The 17,216-nt window shown below is 35.3% G+C and overlaps 1 gene segment (V, D, J or C); it reads left to right on the forward strand.

Moving 5' to 3' along the window:
* Positions 1-7,599: 7,599 nt before the first annotated feature.
* On the forward strand, positions 7,600-9,053 carry LOC111195820 (Ig kappa chain V-VI region NQ6-8.3.1-like). The segment is given in 2 exon segments: positions 7,600-7,932; positions 8,680-9,053. Coding segments are annotated over 2 exon segments (612 nt in total).
* The last annotated feature ends 8,163 nt before the right edge of the window (positions 9,054-17,216 follow it).

Below are 17,216 nucleotides of genomic sequence, written 5' to 3' on the forward strand. Positions count from 1 at the left end.
ATAGAATAATATGCCAATTAGGCATATTTATATCAGTAGGGTATTTTAATTTTCATCCCTGACTCTAATTAATTTAAGTTATATACCTGATTTGATATTTTTCCATACAATCCCTGCTAAAGTTTTAGGTGAAGGAGACCCAAAGAAGGTCAGTGCATGTTTCTGGAAAAACAAAAAAGTGGGCGTGGCATCGCAATGGTTACCATCCATCGCGATGTTGGGTCATAAATGACGATATGGCACCTCCTCGTCCTCCTCCTCCACCAAAACATTCGGGTCCGGTGGTGCTGACACACTAAAAAAAGCTTATCAGTTTTGGAAGAGCATCTGTTTTTAGTTTAGCCTCTTCCTTCTTTTTTCGCTCACATCCCACTTGTACACTTAATTTCACCTTAATTCCATCTTTCACAAGCAGCGCGTTCACGGTTCACGTCATGGCCACAAGGCATGGATGAAATATTCAATTTTAACGCGAAAGAGAGGGGGTGTGGACGGAATCTGTATTTCTTTGTAATTTATTGTGTTGTCTTTGTTTCCATTTGAAACATACAAGAATCACCATTTATGAACGCACTGTGAATTACTGTGAATTACTGTCCAAAGGGCCCAATTACCAGCTGTAGGCCTATGGGAAGTTTGCAGCTAGTCATGGGGCCCCTACAGTGGGCTGCAGTGGGAGGGGCCCAAGGCAGTTGCCTAGCAATGCCTCCATGCAAAGACCGCCTCTGTATATATACACCCTTACTTTACACACAACCCTGCTGAGTTTTGCAGGTTCTCCTCTGTACAAAGCATTATTGTATTGTGTGTGTTTGCCTACCTGTTACAACCTTGTTTTGTTTTCCCTTGATTTTTGCCTGATTTCTGTTGTTGCTTTCTTGTGTATGACCCCTGAACTGTTTACCTGTTGACCTTGCTCATTTTGACTACCCCTTCTCCTGTGGCTTTATTTAATAAAAGCTTTAATTCTTATCTGCATGTGTCTGAGCCCTGTCCAGCCATGAGATTTACATCAATCATCAGTTCCCCTAATAGATGTAGGGAGATGTTTTGAAGCTGTAGGGAGATGGAGTTTGAGCTGATATATTAGCATGATCAACCTGCCCAAGCGAAACTTCTTCTTATAGCCCATGCCATCTTTGTGTAAAACAACTAAGTAACAACTATTTATCACATCCTCAGAGAGTTCTTTGCTTGTTTAGACATTAATTAAGATATTTTCAGAAGAGAGACAATCTATATTGCTATACAAGTTATACACTTAATAATATTTATATACTAAATTATATTTCTATACTTTTGTCCCATGAAAATATTTAACTAAATATTTGCAGAAATGCGAGTGGTATACACACTTTTGTTGGATACTGTTTAAAATAATATTTATGGATGATTTATCAGTATAGAGGTATAGAGTATGATTTTGTCTGGATGAACAGCTTTTTAACTAGACTGGCCATAAAAATCCACCTTAGACCATTTGTTTATCAGGAATAGCATAATAGAACCATCCATCAGCGGTTAGATCAAAACCTCTCATGCTGTACTTAATGATCTGGCAGAAGACTAGAACACAAACTCGTACAACATGTTTCGAGCTGCTATCAGGAGAAATTATACCTGGGGATATTTTAATATGATCTGGAAAGTCTGTCTTATGCAACAATAATACCTCACCTACAGCTACAGAAGAATACTGCCAGTAAGTCAGACACAGGACAGTTCTTTGGAAGCATTCATTAGGATCTACAGAGGGATTATGGGAAGTCCCATTCAGGAGCCTCTAATGACAGATTTTAATAAGTTCAGCTCGGGTGTGAAATGCATTTGGATCTCAGTCAAACACAGGATAGGCGAGGCCTTTCAACAAAATGTCTGCTTTGTGTATCTGCGTGTTAATGTATTTTAACCTTCCTGGGCATGAAGAGGCATGTTGGGAATTAGCAGCTTGTTTCAACCCGAAAAAGTCATGGTTATTATATATAAGACTGACAAAAGCCATAAGACTAAAGGCTTAAGTATAGTACTGGACTTTTAAGTGCTTGGGGATCATATCCAGTGTCAGAATGTTCTGTACAGACTGCAGGGGGCGCTAGGGGTGAGTAGCAGAGCAGTCTATAGAGACTACCCTACATACAAGGCAGGTTTTGCTTCTTGTTATTTCCATTCCACCTTAAATTATGCTGCAGTATTGGACATTGTAGCTGCTGCACCTTTTAGGGTGGAGTGTAAATTTAAAATACGAAGCTGTGCAATAAGAGGTCAACTTTAGCTTTGTACGATGGTAGTTTTGAACACATTTAAATACAAAATGTCAAGTCAAGTTAAGTCTGAGTACAGGTACACAGTGCAATGAAATTACGTTCCTCCAGAACCACGGTGGAACATGGAACAACGATACATTGAGCAACATAAAGTACTTAATTAACCGTGGGTATGTTTTGGCCGTAGCATGAAATAAACCAATCAGTTGGCCAGTTGTCGTTCCCTTTAAGAGACAGGTGCGCTTTGACTTTGGCACGTTACTATCTTAACAGTGCAGCGTTTTGTATGTCTCAGCAGAGGATACAGATTTCACACTGTGAAGGTATGCTAGCAGCACATTCAGGGGAGCAGCAATGTTATTTTTTAGTCTTTATTCTGTTTATTGTTGAGTTAAAAGTGTGCAAAACCCCCATTTTGCATCTAAACATAAGTGCATTGTGTTTTTAAATGCAAAAAAAAAAAATGCTTTTCATAATACCTTATTATATCTTGTAAACACTATTAATTAAAAAAAAAGGCACGGACAGTACATATATACCTAAGAGCCAAACCTTGTTTTGTTTAGTTTAAAATAGGCTATTTCTTGGCCAACACTGCCTGGAAAATCAGCACACTGACAGTGAAAAGTGTTCAGTGTGGTTTTTAACCGCACACTCGGCCTTCCTGTGGTACTTCTGAGCTGCCAGATCTCACACACAGTTGTCAGAACCAGACAATCTTACACTGCAAAAAGAACGGTAAATACACCTGTGCATATTATTCAGTTTTTATCTTAAATAATAATCTGATCTTATAATCTAATAAAGATCAACCTTACAATAACTATTAAATACAGTACAATTCAGATACTACCTTAAAACTACTATCTTTCTAATTGTGGGGGAAAGGTTGAAAGATTTTTCAAATTCCGTTGATGGTTCTACACATTATGGACAAAAGTATTGGGACACCTACCCATTCATTGTTTAATTCCAATTCAATTCAATGGTATTCAGGGTTTTTTTCTGTATTTGATGGAGCAACTGTTTCTATTGTCTAGAGAAGACTTTTTACTAGATTTGAGAGTATTGCTCTGAGGATTTAATTGATTTCAGTGAAAAACGTTTGAGTAGGGACAGGATGTTGAATGTTTACCACCACACCTCATTCCCAACTTCAGTACTTCCTGGGCTTTATACGCCTCTATAGCCCACACCTGGTGTTAAACATAGTACATGTATAGTAGGTTAATGTATAAACAGCTCTAGAAAAAAATAAGAGACCACTTAAAAATGACGAGTTTCTTAATGACTTAATTTTGCCAAATTGAAAACCTCTGAAATATAATCAAGAGGAAGATGAATGATCACAATCCATCAAACCAAGTGGCATAAAGTTATCCAAAAGCAGTGTGTAAGACTGGTGGAGGAGAACATGCCAAGATGCTGTGATTAAAAACCAGGGTTATTCCACCAAATATTGACTCTTAATTTTTTTGCAAATAAAAGTGACAATTGAATTTAAGTGACAATATGGTTATTTGGAATTTGGGAGAAATGTTGTCTGTAGTTTATAGAATAAAACAACAAAGTTAATTTAACTCAAACATATACTTATAAAACTGATTCAGAAACTGAAGTGGTCACTTAATTTGTTCCAGAACTATAGGTATACACTGCAGAGAGTGCTAGGCTTTTGGTTGCCCTATTCTACAGGAACTATACAAGCTGTGGTTGTGTGTTCATTCATACATTTGTGTCAACAATCAATGAATTTGAGAATTTGGAGAGAATGTGTAGCACAACGCATACAAGAAATAGACACTGCGTATATTTGTATAGACATCTGTGTTATTTAAGGTTCTGAATGAGTTAATTAGAAGGTGTGTACACGTTTGGACATATAGGGTATATTAGTTTGTAGTTAAATTTGTTAAATATGCATGCTATCTCTAAATATATTATTAACTAAATCATTGTTTTAAACTTGATAGCTGTGCATCAGTTGGGTATTTAAATGTAAAGTATCTCCTTTACAATAGTAATAGTTATAATACAACATACACATTCATATAGTCTCTTATGTCTTATGTGCAGAAACGTTCTGTTTGTCTTTGTCTCTTGTCAGGTGAAAATAGCTGTGCATCCTGTGGAAAGTTTGAGAGGTGTGAGGGGGGTGGTTTTCTGAGAAACCCGCTCAGGCTGGTCAACGCTGCAGAAATAAAGCAGAAAGGCATGTAGGACAGCAACGCTGCACAAACCACCAACAGCACCCACACCCAGCCCAGTCCGCTCACACCTCTGCACTTCTGCACTTTAAATGCACACACACACACATACATACATACACACACACACACATACACACTCACTCTATATTTAGAACAATGATTCTCATAGTAGCAAGAAGAAAATTAAACATTTTTTTAAGGCCACCACCAAGATTACATAGTTTTTAAAGATTTCACGTTAATTTGTTAAAGTACTAGAGTGTGAAAACCTAAATCATTCAGAATGATTGACTTTTGTAGGATTTACAAAAACAAGGCCTCTTTGAACGATTACCATATTTGACTGTACTCTGTGTTCTTTTCTTTGTAGGCCTCATTATGCTTTTAGTAAAGAGCAGAATGATGTTCTTTAACAAAAAGCTCTATGTTGGTCTCATCTGTCAGATATTTTCCTAGGAGGATTTTGGCTTACTTGTGTTATAGATCGCGCTGACACTGATGCACCCTGGGCCTGCAGGACAGCTTAAAATTCTTTGACAAAGGAACATCACAACCTCTAAAGTTCGACTTGTAACATTGAGATTATTGGTATTTGTCTGAGAACAACACAGAACCCTCATTTTTTGTGGTTTCAGGTGTGATTTTTATATTGTCCACATCTGTTACTTGCCACATGTGAGTTTAAATGAGCATCACATGCTTGAAACAAAGTTATTTACCAGCAATTTTGAAAAGGTGCACACATATATAACACACACATTTTTTTAAATTTCTGTAAAATTCCAATACACACAAAAGTGATAATCATGTTTAACAAAAGGTGTAATTGCATTAATTTTGCAAGGTAGAACTGTTTGACTGTATATCTGTATGTCAAGTCAAGTGAGCCTATGGTAATGTATCAAAACTTATAATTAAGTGTGTGTCTGTGTGTGTGAGAGAGAGACAGAGAGATAGATAGATAGAGAGAGAGAGAGATGGGAGTAGTAAAAGTGAGTCTGAGGGAGGAAAGTGGGAGGAGTATAGATTGGAAGGAGGAGCTCTAGCAAGATCTGTCCCAAACCCCGCCCATTTTTCACTGTATGTTAGAGAGAGGGGGACCTATCATTACCAACAAAGTAAGAGAGAGAAAAGTGAGAGGAAACAAATTAAACACTCAAACCTGTCCCAGTGTCTAGTTTAGAAAGTGTCTCTATTAACCGTGTAATTACTCAATAATAAATCCTATAACAACAGTGTAACTACTGGAGGCATATACAGAAAGAGAGATGGGATTACACATGTGTCAGCTTCAGGTTTTATGCATGTACTCATGTCTACTCATCTATAGCTTGATATAGTTGGGGGTGCAAAAATATGCAATGTGAAGCTCACGAGCAAAAAAAAGGGAATTGCGTGCACGCTGAACAAAACATCACAAACCCTGGAGATATCAGCCAATAGCATTTGCTGAGGGAGGCGATCCTGACCCCACCCCCAAACTGTCAAAACCACCCTTTTCAAAACTCGAGCGCAAAAACCGTGCTTGAGCAAAAAAGCTCCAGGTAATTTGTGGTCAACACCAGTAGGGTCAAACACAGAAAGGCAATATTAAAGGGTGGGCAAAAGTCAGGGTCAGTAATAAAAAAACAAGGTCGTAAGGTTGTGAGCACGAATGATGTGAGTATGTGGTGCATTCTGGGTATTGTAGTCCGGAGGCTGGAGATCACAGGTAGATCTGAATGTGGGAGAGAGAGTAGCACTTTCAGTGCCAGGCATGACACTGTATTTTTGGGTTAGTTTTGATACTTTTTAAACAAGAATATTTTAATGTGCTGAGTTACTGAGTTTACCTGATAGATTTAATGGAAAAAATAGACACTAGTGTAGCTCCATATTCCACCTACAACAGCTTGAAAAGAGGAAACATGCCTGTGTGTATGTTTGTGGGTGCATGCAAGAGAAAGAGAGAGAGAGAGAGAGAGCATAAACTATGACATAAATAAAAGGAAATCTACCTTCTGAACCTGACAGTAAGTGCTGCTGTGTTATATCGCTAAAACTGGTAATGCAATACCAGGCTCTGTAATTTTTGTAATGTGACAAATTTGCATTAAAAATGAAAGCGTGAACAGTTTTTAGATTAACTGCATACATTAACGCATTAATGTTGACAGTCCGAATTGTAATGCCTACTTATTTTTTTTAATCAAGGGTGTTAAAACGAGGGGGCAAAGCTCAGGGTCTTTTTAATTCTGCTCTACAGAGACCTTATCTCTTTGGAAATACTTCTCTAATATTTATACATTCAAACACCAATATGCTATTACAGTTCCACTATTACCATGTCAAAGTTGTTCCGTTATTAACATTGATTCCTATTGTTTTATTGTGAGGTGATTTTTATTGGGTAATTACAATGTTATTACTATCTTACAACACTTGTATTGTTACAAAGCATTACAGTTCTATTACATTTGTGTCTCAATATTTTTATTTTGATTTATTACTTTGTTACTACTCTGTGATTACCACTGAGGTATTACAAGGACATTACAATGTTAAATACACAAAACAACAGACAGACAGACTGACAGACAGAGAAATAGAAAAATATGTAGTCAGCAATTTGCATCAAAATATATATTTTTTTATTCCGATTTCTTGTTTTACAAGTGGCTAATGTTGCCTTGTTGCCCTGTGTTAAGGGCAAATACTATACACTGTAAAACATCTTCAAACCACAGCAAGTGGTTTTTACAGCCTGAGATAAAAGCACTTATGAAGGTGTCCATTGCTATAAAGACTGAAGGTGTCTGTTAGCTGTTTATTGGCTACTTCTCTTTGCCTTCTGATGACGTAGATCTTCAGAAAAGATCTAAAAGGCCCAGAGGACTTCAGGTGGTCATATCTGCTCTTTTATATACACAGAAAAAACGTCTGAACAAATCTACACAATTAAATATGCTTTCTGTAAAGATTACTCCAATCTGCATTCTTATTGTATGTTTTCACAAAATAGGTAAGTTTGAATTTATTTCTCATTTTTCTCATTTTTATTTATATATTCATATTACTTTAAATCTATTAACCAATTAATATAGATCTCTAAAAGAAAACTGAATTTACAGATCCTGGTCAAGCCTCAGTTCTTCATCAGAAACCTGCAGTTTTATCAGTAAAGGCTGGTGAAGATGTTACTCTTCGCTGCTCATTTGAGGAACAGAAAAGGAATGAAAGAATGGTTTGGTATAAGCAGAAACCAGGTCAGGCTCCTCAGAATGTGGGATCACTTATAGCAAATATGAAACTAATATCACTTGAATTTGAGAAATCTGGAATCAAACTAGAGAGAACCAGCAACAGCATTTCTCTAATTATTCCAAATACGGCTAAACACGATGAAGGAACGTACTTCTGCGGGTTTTCCCAAATCAGCACAGTTCAGTTTTCCACTGGAACTTTCTTAACAGTTACAGGTAATCACTATATATATATTTTTTTGTCTGTACATAACTTTCATTATTTGGAATAATGTTAATATTGTCATATTAAAACCATTTTTCTTATAAGGTATATTTTCAGAACTAGTCATTGCACACTCTTAAAACATTTCCAAAACATAACATAACTGCTGGACAGTTTTTTTTTTTTTTTTGTATTTTTGGCTTTTTAATGTCAATCTTAAATTGTCAAAATGTCATGAATGGACCAATAAAAAAAGATTACAAGTTTGAAGTTTTTTTATCTTGTATTTTTTCTGCTGTTGAGGTTGCCTTATTGGAGATACAAGTTTTTTTTTGGTGTACAATAGTTACATACTACCACCTTTAAACCAAAACCTTTCTTTAAAATTCCAAATTTGGAAAAAAAAGATACTTTCAGTAGATGGTATTGTAAAAACGTTTTTATTCCAAGTCATTCAGAAAAAATATTTTTTTTGTCCATGCATCATGAAATTCTGATACTATAAAAAGAGAACCAGCTACAAATTCACATTGTGAATAATAAGGTTTTTCTCCAACCCTGACTAAATGTAAATTGAAACTGCTTTGAGAGTCTGTTATGACAGTATTAAATTATTAAACTTTGTTTTATATTCATAATACTTATAACCACAGAAAACTACATATAGACTATAATTGTATATTTTCAGCTACAGATTTTATACACACTTTAGATTTTTCCAAGATTTCAAGCTCCTACACTGTTCAAATCATCTGTAGATCATCCACAGCCAAATATCACACTTCTCCAAACTCCAGCACTGCAGTCGGTTCCTCCAGGAGAAGCAGTGAATCTTCAGTGTACGGTTCTCTCTGAGATCAGATCAGCAGATCTGAGAGTGTTCTGGATCAGATCTGCTGCAGGATCATCCTTTCCTGAAATCATCTTCACTCATCACAACAGCAGCAGCAGCAGCAGCAGCAGCAGCAGCCGTCAGTGTGAGATCAGCTCTTCTAATCACAGCAGTGTGTACAACTTCTCCACCAACATCCCCAACAACCACCATGCTGCAACTTACTACTGCGCTGTGGAGACCTGTGGGAGGATTATTATCGGGAACGGGACACCAGTAGATCTGAGTGAGTCTTCGTAGCTGATTTGTGTTAAGTTAAATTATTAACCTCCTATTATCTTTGGGGTCAATTTGTTCCCATTTAGTTTTCAATGCTCTGAAAAAAAAGAATTATATATATATATATATATATATATATATATATATATATATATATATATATATATATATATATATATATAATTCTTTTTTTTCAGAGCATTGAAAACTAATTTGAGAAATCTGGAATCAAACTAGAGAGTACCAGCAACAGCATTTCTCGAATTATTCCAAATACGGCTAAACACGATGAAGGAACGTACTTCTGCGGGATTAAATATGCTTCCTATTTAATGATATATGAATTTATTGAGGGCAGTCAGACTGACCCCAGACTGTTTAAGCATTAAATAACAATTCTTGCAATAGAATGTTTTAGCTAATCATAAATATTTGAGCCTAGTTAAGACATTATTAGTTATTACTTTTTAAAAAAAACTAATTTCTCAGTCAATTAAAATAATGTCTTAACTAGTGTCAATTAATAATTTGTTGTAACATTATTTAACTATTTAACACTGTTTATTACTGTAGTTAAGTATCGTTACTTGTGACTCTTATTGTAAAGAGTTACCAAAATATTAATATTTTACACTCATTCTTTGTTAGATAATATTGAGGTCACATGACATGCAATTTTGTAATCTTCATAAAAACGTCCTACTGCTTTAAACCCCAAACTAACAACACCATACCTGTAAAAATGCAAGAACCAATAATAGTTCAACGCAGAAAAATAAAATACCCATAAACCCACACACACATAAACCTATAAACTTTACTACCATGTTTAATTACAGTAAATTTACTGGAGGTTATTCATTTAAATTACTGGGGTCAAATTTACTCCAAGTATAAAGACTGTTACCGAGTACAGGAGAGTTACAGTGTAGATTATAAATATTTTTTTTCCCTCTGCTTTTCACTTTTTCACTTAACATCTTTTAGTTGTTTTTAATATTGTGTAATAATTTCATAATGATGGGATCAATTGTATTAAAATCCTGCAAAATAACTGTTTGAATTCTGTTTAAACTTAATTAAAACTTATTTAGGATTTTGTTTTCCAGTAGTTAAACAGTTAAATAAAGTTAAAATAAGCTATTTCTGCGATTAGTTATATATTGTTACTTGGTGCTGAACAACTAAAACATAAGAATAAGTTCTATAGGAATGATTCCTAGTTAGTATTAATGAATTGCATGTTATTTCTATACTTTGTAATACATTCATATTGGTAACATAAAGTTACAATTGGAAAAAAGTAGTTATTAATGTTTAATGTATTTTTTTAAGTACTTACCTCAAATATGATTTAAAAATACTACTTAATATTTATACTAGTTGGGACATTTATTTAACATTAACATTTATTTATATTCATTTCTGTCTCACAGCAAGACCTGTGGATTCCATTGTAATGATTTTAGGAGCAGCGCTGGGAGTGTGTTTGGTTGTGATCTCTGTTCAAACCATTGCTCATTGTAAAAGACCGAAATGTGACTCCTGCCGACGTAAGTGTACACAATTTTTTGCAGTTTAAAATGTTATTATTATATAAATGTTATATTTTTGTATATAAATTAGTAGATTGTTGCCATCATCTGTAAACATATTTGAGAAATAGTTGCTTTATAGAACAGGAAAAAAGTATGTAATTTATGTTTAGTGTAAGAAATTTCTGTACATTTTTATTGGTCCATTTATTGTACATTTCTTGTACAATGTAAAAAAGAGGCTAGATTATTACTGCGTAAGAAAATGCAAAAATGGACACAATGTTTTACATGAAAGAATATCAGTATTAATGCATTAAATATATAATAGACCACTGCAGTCATGTCCTCATGTTGTTTATGCCCATATTTGGGGATTTGTGTCTAAGCTTTCAAAACTGTATAAAACATTTCTGACTGGAATGAATGTTTTTTTTAACCTGGCCTTCATCATATTCTGTGGTAAATAAATATGTTCAGAACTCCATATGTTGTATTTTGGGTACATCTTAGTCCTGGACATTACTGGATACTTGAATTATGAGATTGTTTAAAAGTCGTAATTAGAATAATGCTAAACTGACGGGAGCAGCAAACTCTGGTCATATCCCGTTTTTGATTATTATTTTGCTTCACAGATGATCATTAAAGTATTGAAATAGGTAAAACACACTTTAAGTCTGGTTAAGATAAAAAAAATAATGTGACCTTTAGCTGCTCAGTGGTTCTCAGTGCTGGTTCTGGTTCTGTCTGCCACTCACATTAAGGAAAATCAAAACACATCAACTCCTGTTTTAGGTAAACACAAACTTTATTCTTACAAACAAATCTTCTCATAAAACATGATTTTAGTATCGCTAACAATGCTGTAAATCTGTGTGTAAAAAATGTGGAGCATGCACTGCATTTCTGTAGCGTGACACCTATTTTTCTCGATTTTTTTATGCTGTACACTACTTAGGGAACCTAATTCTAAGTGAAAAAGGGTGTCACCATGTTTTCCTGACATAATGGATGCCCACATAGGACAAATGTGGTTCATTATACACCACTGGGAGCTGATGGATCCCATAGGCACAGTGAAGAAATGCCATGTCTCCAACAGGCGGCGCAGACAATGTCTCACAAATAAGCCCAGCAAGTAAAAAATACGCTTTATTACACACATTATCAGCCACCAATATCAGGTTAAGAGCTGTTATTATTAAAACAAAAGCTTATATATAAGTGTATATATTTTACATGACATTTGGCAGACACATTTGTCCAAAGTGACAATAGTGATGTACATAGAGTAATAGAAGTTTAAAGGTAAAAACACATCTTATATAGGGCCTAAAGGAGATCAAAGGGAAATAATGCGATAGAAGATTAAACAAGGAGAAAAAGGAAATAAGATTAGAAGCAGTTAGTTTGTTAGAGGTGTTAAGAGAGTAAGTGCTCTTTAAAGAGCTCTTGCTTCAGGAGTTTCTTAAAGATAGCGAAGGACACTCCTGATTTGGTAGTGGAAGGCAGTTTGTTCCACCATTGTGGAACTCTGTATGAGAACTGGATTGAGAACTGAGTCTGGATTGCTTTGTGTGAATGTTTGTTTGGCAAAGCTAGGCGACATTCATTGGAGGAGCACAGCGGCCGGGAGGTAGCGTAAGCCTTCAGGAGCAGTGGGGTGACATGTGCCCGTTTTGGCTGGTTGAAGACCAGACATGCTGCTGCATTCTGGATCATCTGGAGTGGTTTTACTACACAGGCAGGGAGGCCAGTTAGTATGGCATTGCAGTAGTCGAGGCGTGAGATGACCACTGCTTATACCAGGAGCTGGCCTGTTGTGTTAGAAACAATAACATTTTTCTGATCTTTCTGATATATTTTTCAGCTAATATAGGGTATTTTAAGCCGAAAATAGGGGACCCTTGTAATTCCGCTGGGGGGGGGTGCCCAAGTAAACAAAACTTTAATTCTTAAAAAAAAAAAAAAAAACATTTTCTTTCAAAGTCAAACGAGCACAGGCCTTTAATCTACACAGATATCTCTCCTGAAAACCGTTTATTTAGGTGAGTAAATCTCCCCTGTTGTTTTTAAAGTAAGCTCAGATTTCCACAATTTTGACTGAAATGGCCAAAAATAGAGTTTTTTCACACTATAAGGTGCACTTAAAATCATTTAACTTTTCCAAAAATTCTAAGTGTGCCTTTTAATTTAGTGCACCTTAAGTATAAATTTTACCAGTCAGTTTTAGTTTAGTTCCCCAGCACCCGGGCATTAGCATTAGCCGCTAACTGCTATTCTCCCGTTCAGGTAGCCTGCTGCTAACCCCGGCTAGCACTGCTGGCACCATTAGCATTACCTGGGAGCAACATACCTGAAACAGATTTTAAACCAAATAAATCTTCATATCTTGCAATGTACTTCAGGTATAACACACTGAGGTTGTAAAAAAAAAGGAATTAGCTTAATTCACATTTTACTATTGAAAGCATGAGTTATATAACACAGCTGGCACGTAAAGTTAGCATTTCTTATCAAAACTATATAATAAATAAAGCACTAGATTTTTTTTATAAAGTTAAAGAACAGTGTTTTTAAAGTTTTTAACTAGATATAGATTAAAAAATATATATTTTAGAGAGGAACTGCAGCAGCTACGCAACATTCATCTCAGAGCACTCACTCGTCTGATGGTGGTACGGCAGCAGCAGAGGGACACAGCCTGCAGGGACGTCAAAGCTAGAAATGAAAAGCTCCCAAAAATATTTTCAACCCATTTTTTAATAATAGGGTAATTTTGGTGAAACTCATTAATTATATTATTATTCCATTCCATATTATTGTTCATTCCAACTCACTAGCTCTTTCTTAATTTAGAGGTGAGTAAATCAGACTGTAGTCTGCACAATAACAGTGTTAAAACAAGCTATGTGGGTTGAACCACTATCTAAAATTGGCTTACTAGAGCACTCTGGGTTTCTCAGTGTAGTGCTGTCTAGCGGTTAGCCGCTAATGCTAACGCTGTAGCCTCAGTGCTGAAAACCTCAGTAATCTAAGCTTACTGTAAATAAATGGAATCTCTGGTTGAGCAGCTCTTAATCAGCACAGCAAGTGATATCACTTAAATTCTAGCCGGTCTAGCCGGTCAGTCAGTATAATCAGGGTGGTTGATTGTCACTCATACCGATAGAGTAGCGCATAGAACAACAATCTGTTTCTCCAATTAAGCACACTAACACCACTCTTCTCTCACAGTGTTTAAAACATGGTTCAGGAGTAACCACTGCTAGTTTAATGTTTTCCTGCTGTAACACTCCTCAGCTCACCTCAGCGAGGGCAGTTAGTTCATTAGTTGGATCAGGTGGGCAGTAATATGCTGTAAATATATGTGCGCCGGTGTTATGTTTCGATAGAATGACGCATTAGCATTATTCTAATTACTACTCTTCAACAATCTCATAATTCAGAGGATCCAGTGCTGTTCAGGTGAAAAATTTACCCAGAATAAAACGTATAGGTTTATAAACATAATTATTTTTATTTTTTGAAAGCCCATTCATTCTGTCCAATGAAAAATTCAGCTTAGACACATAACCCCAAATATGGGTATAGGAGGACTACAGGATGAGACATGACTGCAGTGGTCTATACTATGTAGTTTCAGGAAGCAGTAATAAAATTGTTCTCTGACCCAACAGTGAGACTGCTGCAAGGTTTAGTGGCAGAGAACACAACCCATCAGGTATTGGACATTTCCCTTTTATTTGAATGCTTTTCTCTTTTACAAAAAATTAATAATAGTTAACTGCCTTTTTTATAATTGCAGAAAGATCTGGAGGTAAATTTTGCTGTAAAAAAGCTCAGAATGAAGTCTGGAGGCGGTGTGTACTCTGAAGTGTACTATTTCAGAGATACTGACCCTGTTCTGACTTACTAACTTTGTTCTTTTGGTGAAGCACAAGTGGCATTTTTATTTTACTCTCACATTAACCATTTTACATAAGATTTTTTAAAGATTTTTCATTTACCTATCATTGTTTTTGTCACTCTGAATGATCAAATGTTTATAACCTTTTTGTATTGTAGCATTAAATGTATAAATCACCTGTTTAAAAGATTCTCAACATATGTAAATGTTTTTCCACAGTCTTCACACATCTCTAGTACAAGCATGGTTCTTTATGGAACTGAAGGTGTTTCTTTTATGGAATTGGTAAAATAACTATTTTAAAGAACTTTTAATTTTAAGGAGAGTTTTTCATTTAAACCTCAAAAAACACTTGAAATCTAAATGTGTCCTAATTATTCTCCGCTAGCTCACATTTGGAATTATTTTTATCTTATTTATTTTGGTTTATATCGATCTGCTTCAGAGAATCGTATTACAGTTAGGCCCAACACTATTTGAACAGTGACACAATCTTCATGACCACACTGCACTGAAATTTAACGAATACGATTTAACTGAAGTATTTAATTTAAGGTTTCAAATGTTTAGGAATTTAGGCATTTCCTCATTTTAGGGGCTCAAAAGTAATCGGGTTGCTTTCACAATATGTTTTGGGTCATTGTCCATCTCTACTGTTACACATCATCCAATTGAAAGATTATTGATCTACTGTTCGAATTCTGATGTATCTGACATGATACGTCATGAAGAAGAAAAGGAGATCCAGTCCAAAAATTGTAGTTCTGTCAGATTTTATTCAAAGAATCTTCTGAGCAAAACAGTTTTTTGGATACATCAAAAATGAGTAAAAAGATGTTTAAAATGAATTGAAATTAAAAAGGTGAAAAATAAGAGGAAAACCCCAAAAGTGAGAGAAAATTGAGGCTTCCAGAGTTCTCGGCTGTCTGACCAGGACTTCCCGCTCTCTAGTCCCACCGGGGAGAAGCTCATCCCCCACCCAACTCAACAACTCCTTCCTAGACATTGGAGTCTCATAAATACAGGCATTCGCCTGGCCTTAGTCCAATGGGGTGTGAGGAGGCTCCTCACACCACACCGGATACTGGCACCTAAGCAGTTATTCATCCTATACATCAGCTGAGAACTCGGTCACCCCAACCTTATCAGACTATATGTTACTCTTGGTTCCGCTGGAAAAAAAACACAGTATCTCTGGACACCTGTGGAATCAATCAGGCTGAGTTGCAAGAAAATTGAGCACAAAGACACAATATACGTACATTCTAAGACACAACGTGAATCATCATGAATCATGCTAAATGCTTGAATAACATACTGATTAAGTTAAATGCTGATTCAGTTACACACAGATTAACCCTTTAATCAATGAACATAGTAAGGCAAAACTCCTCCATATTCTTACACAATCAACCTTGCTGCATTTGATTAAGTCTAAGCAGAAAGTTAATTGTGTTATACTCCGAAATGTATCCTTCTCCTTTTGTTTCCTGTCACATCTTCAATAAACACTAGTGACTATTTTAGAGTTTTTCCTTATTGTGATGTAATGAGGTGTGGTCTTAACTTACAAAACATGCATTGGGATGGGTGTGCACAAACACAACGTGCACATACTGTGTATTCAAAGAAGGTTGCCCAGAACTTGAAACAACTATGAAACATTTCGCTATGCATTTTTATATTCTGTTATATTCAGTAATACACCTCTCTTATTTGATTTAATCACTTGTTCCTTTCACAATGACAAATCATATTTTTACACTTTTGGATCTGTTCTTTGAAAAAAAAAAAAACTAGATGTTTATGGAAAAAGCAAGGTAAAGGAAAGCGTAAACCTGTGATTCTCTGTGGTAATTCTGTGGTATTTGGTTTGTGTCTAAAGGCAGCACCCTTGTATAGAAAGATAGAGGAAGCATGAGAAGCAAGTAGATCATTTCTGACTTCACCAATGTGCCTGTTTACCAAATAATAGGATACTTCACCATAAAAAATCCAACAGAATAAAGTTTAAATTTTTATTTTAAGTTTAAATATTTTAGATTTCTATGTTTTTTAATTTGTCACCAATCATAATATACCTCCCACCTTCCCACATGGATAAAATATCAGGTCATGCGTTTTTATACATCTTAAATGCTTAATTTTCACACAATAAATGCATTTAGTATAAATCGCCTGTATATCAAATATATTTTGCAATACATTTATTTTCAATGAAATTGCTAAATATTAAATATACATTATGCCAAACATCATCGGATAGCAGTATATAAACTGATCATTGAGTGTACATTGTTTTTAAAAACAAAAAAAAAACCTGAGAACTAAAACAAATGTATTTTAAAACATATTTATTTATGTTACGCCCTCGCTATGTTTTCCTGTGTTTTCCCCGTTTCCTAGTGTGTTTCTCTTGTACTTTTCCATTACGTGTGTGTAATTTGTAGCTCCGCCCCTCGTTACCTGTTTCCCCAGGTGTTCATTGTTTCATGTTTAGTATAAATAGTACTTGTTAGTCTATGTTTGCTGTCGGTCTTTGCACCTTCCTCTGTCGTTTTGTCTCGCCACGTTAGCTATTGTTTATTCTCGGTTTCGTCACGCTCTGCTTGTTTCTTGTTTATTTCTAGTTCCCTTTATTTCTTGTATATTTCTAGTCACGTTTAGTTCTTGTTTGTTTCTTTGTTTATTTTGTATATATTTACGTATTATTCCTTTGTATATATTCCCTTACCT

The sequence above is a fragment of the Astyanax mexicanus genome, chromosome 10 (assembly GCF_023375975.1).
Source record: "Astyanax mexicanus isolate ESR-SI-001 chromosome 10, AstMex3_surface, whole genome shotgun sequence".
Taxonomy (NCBI): Eukaryota; Metazoa; Chordata; class Actinopteri; order Characiformes; family Acestrorhamphidae; genus Astyanax; species Astyanax mexicanus.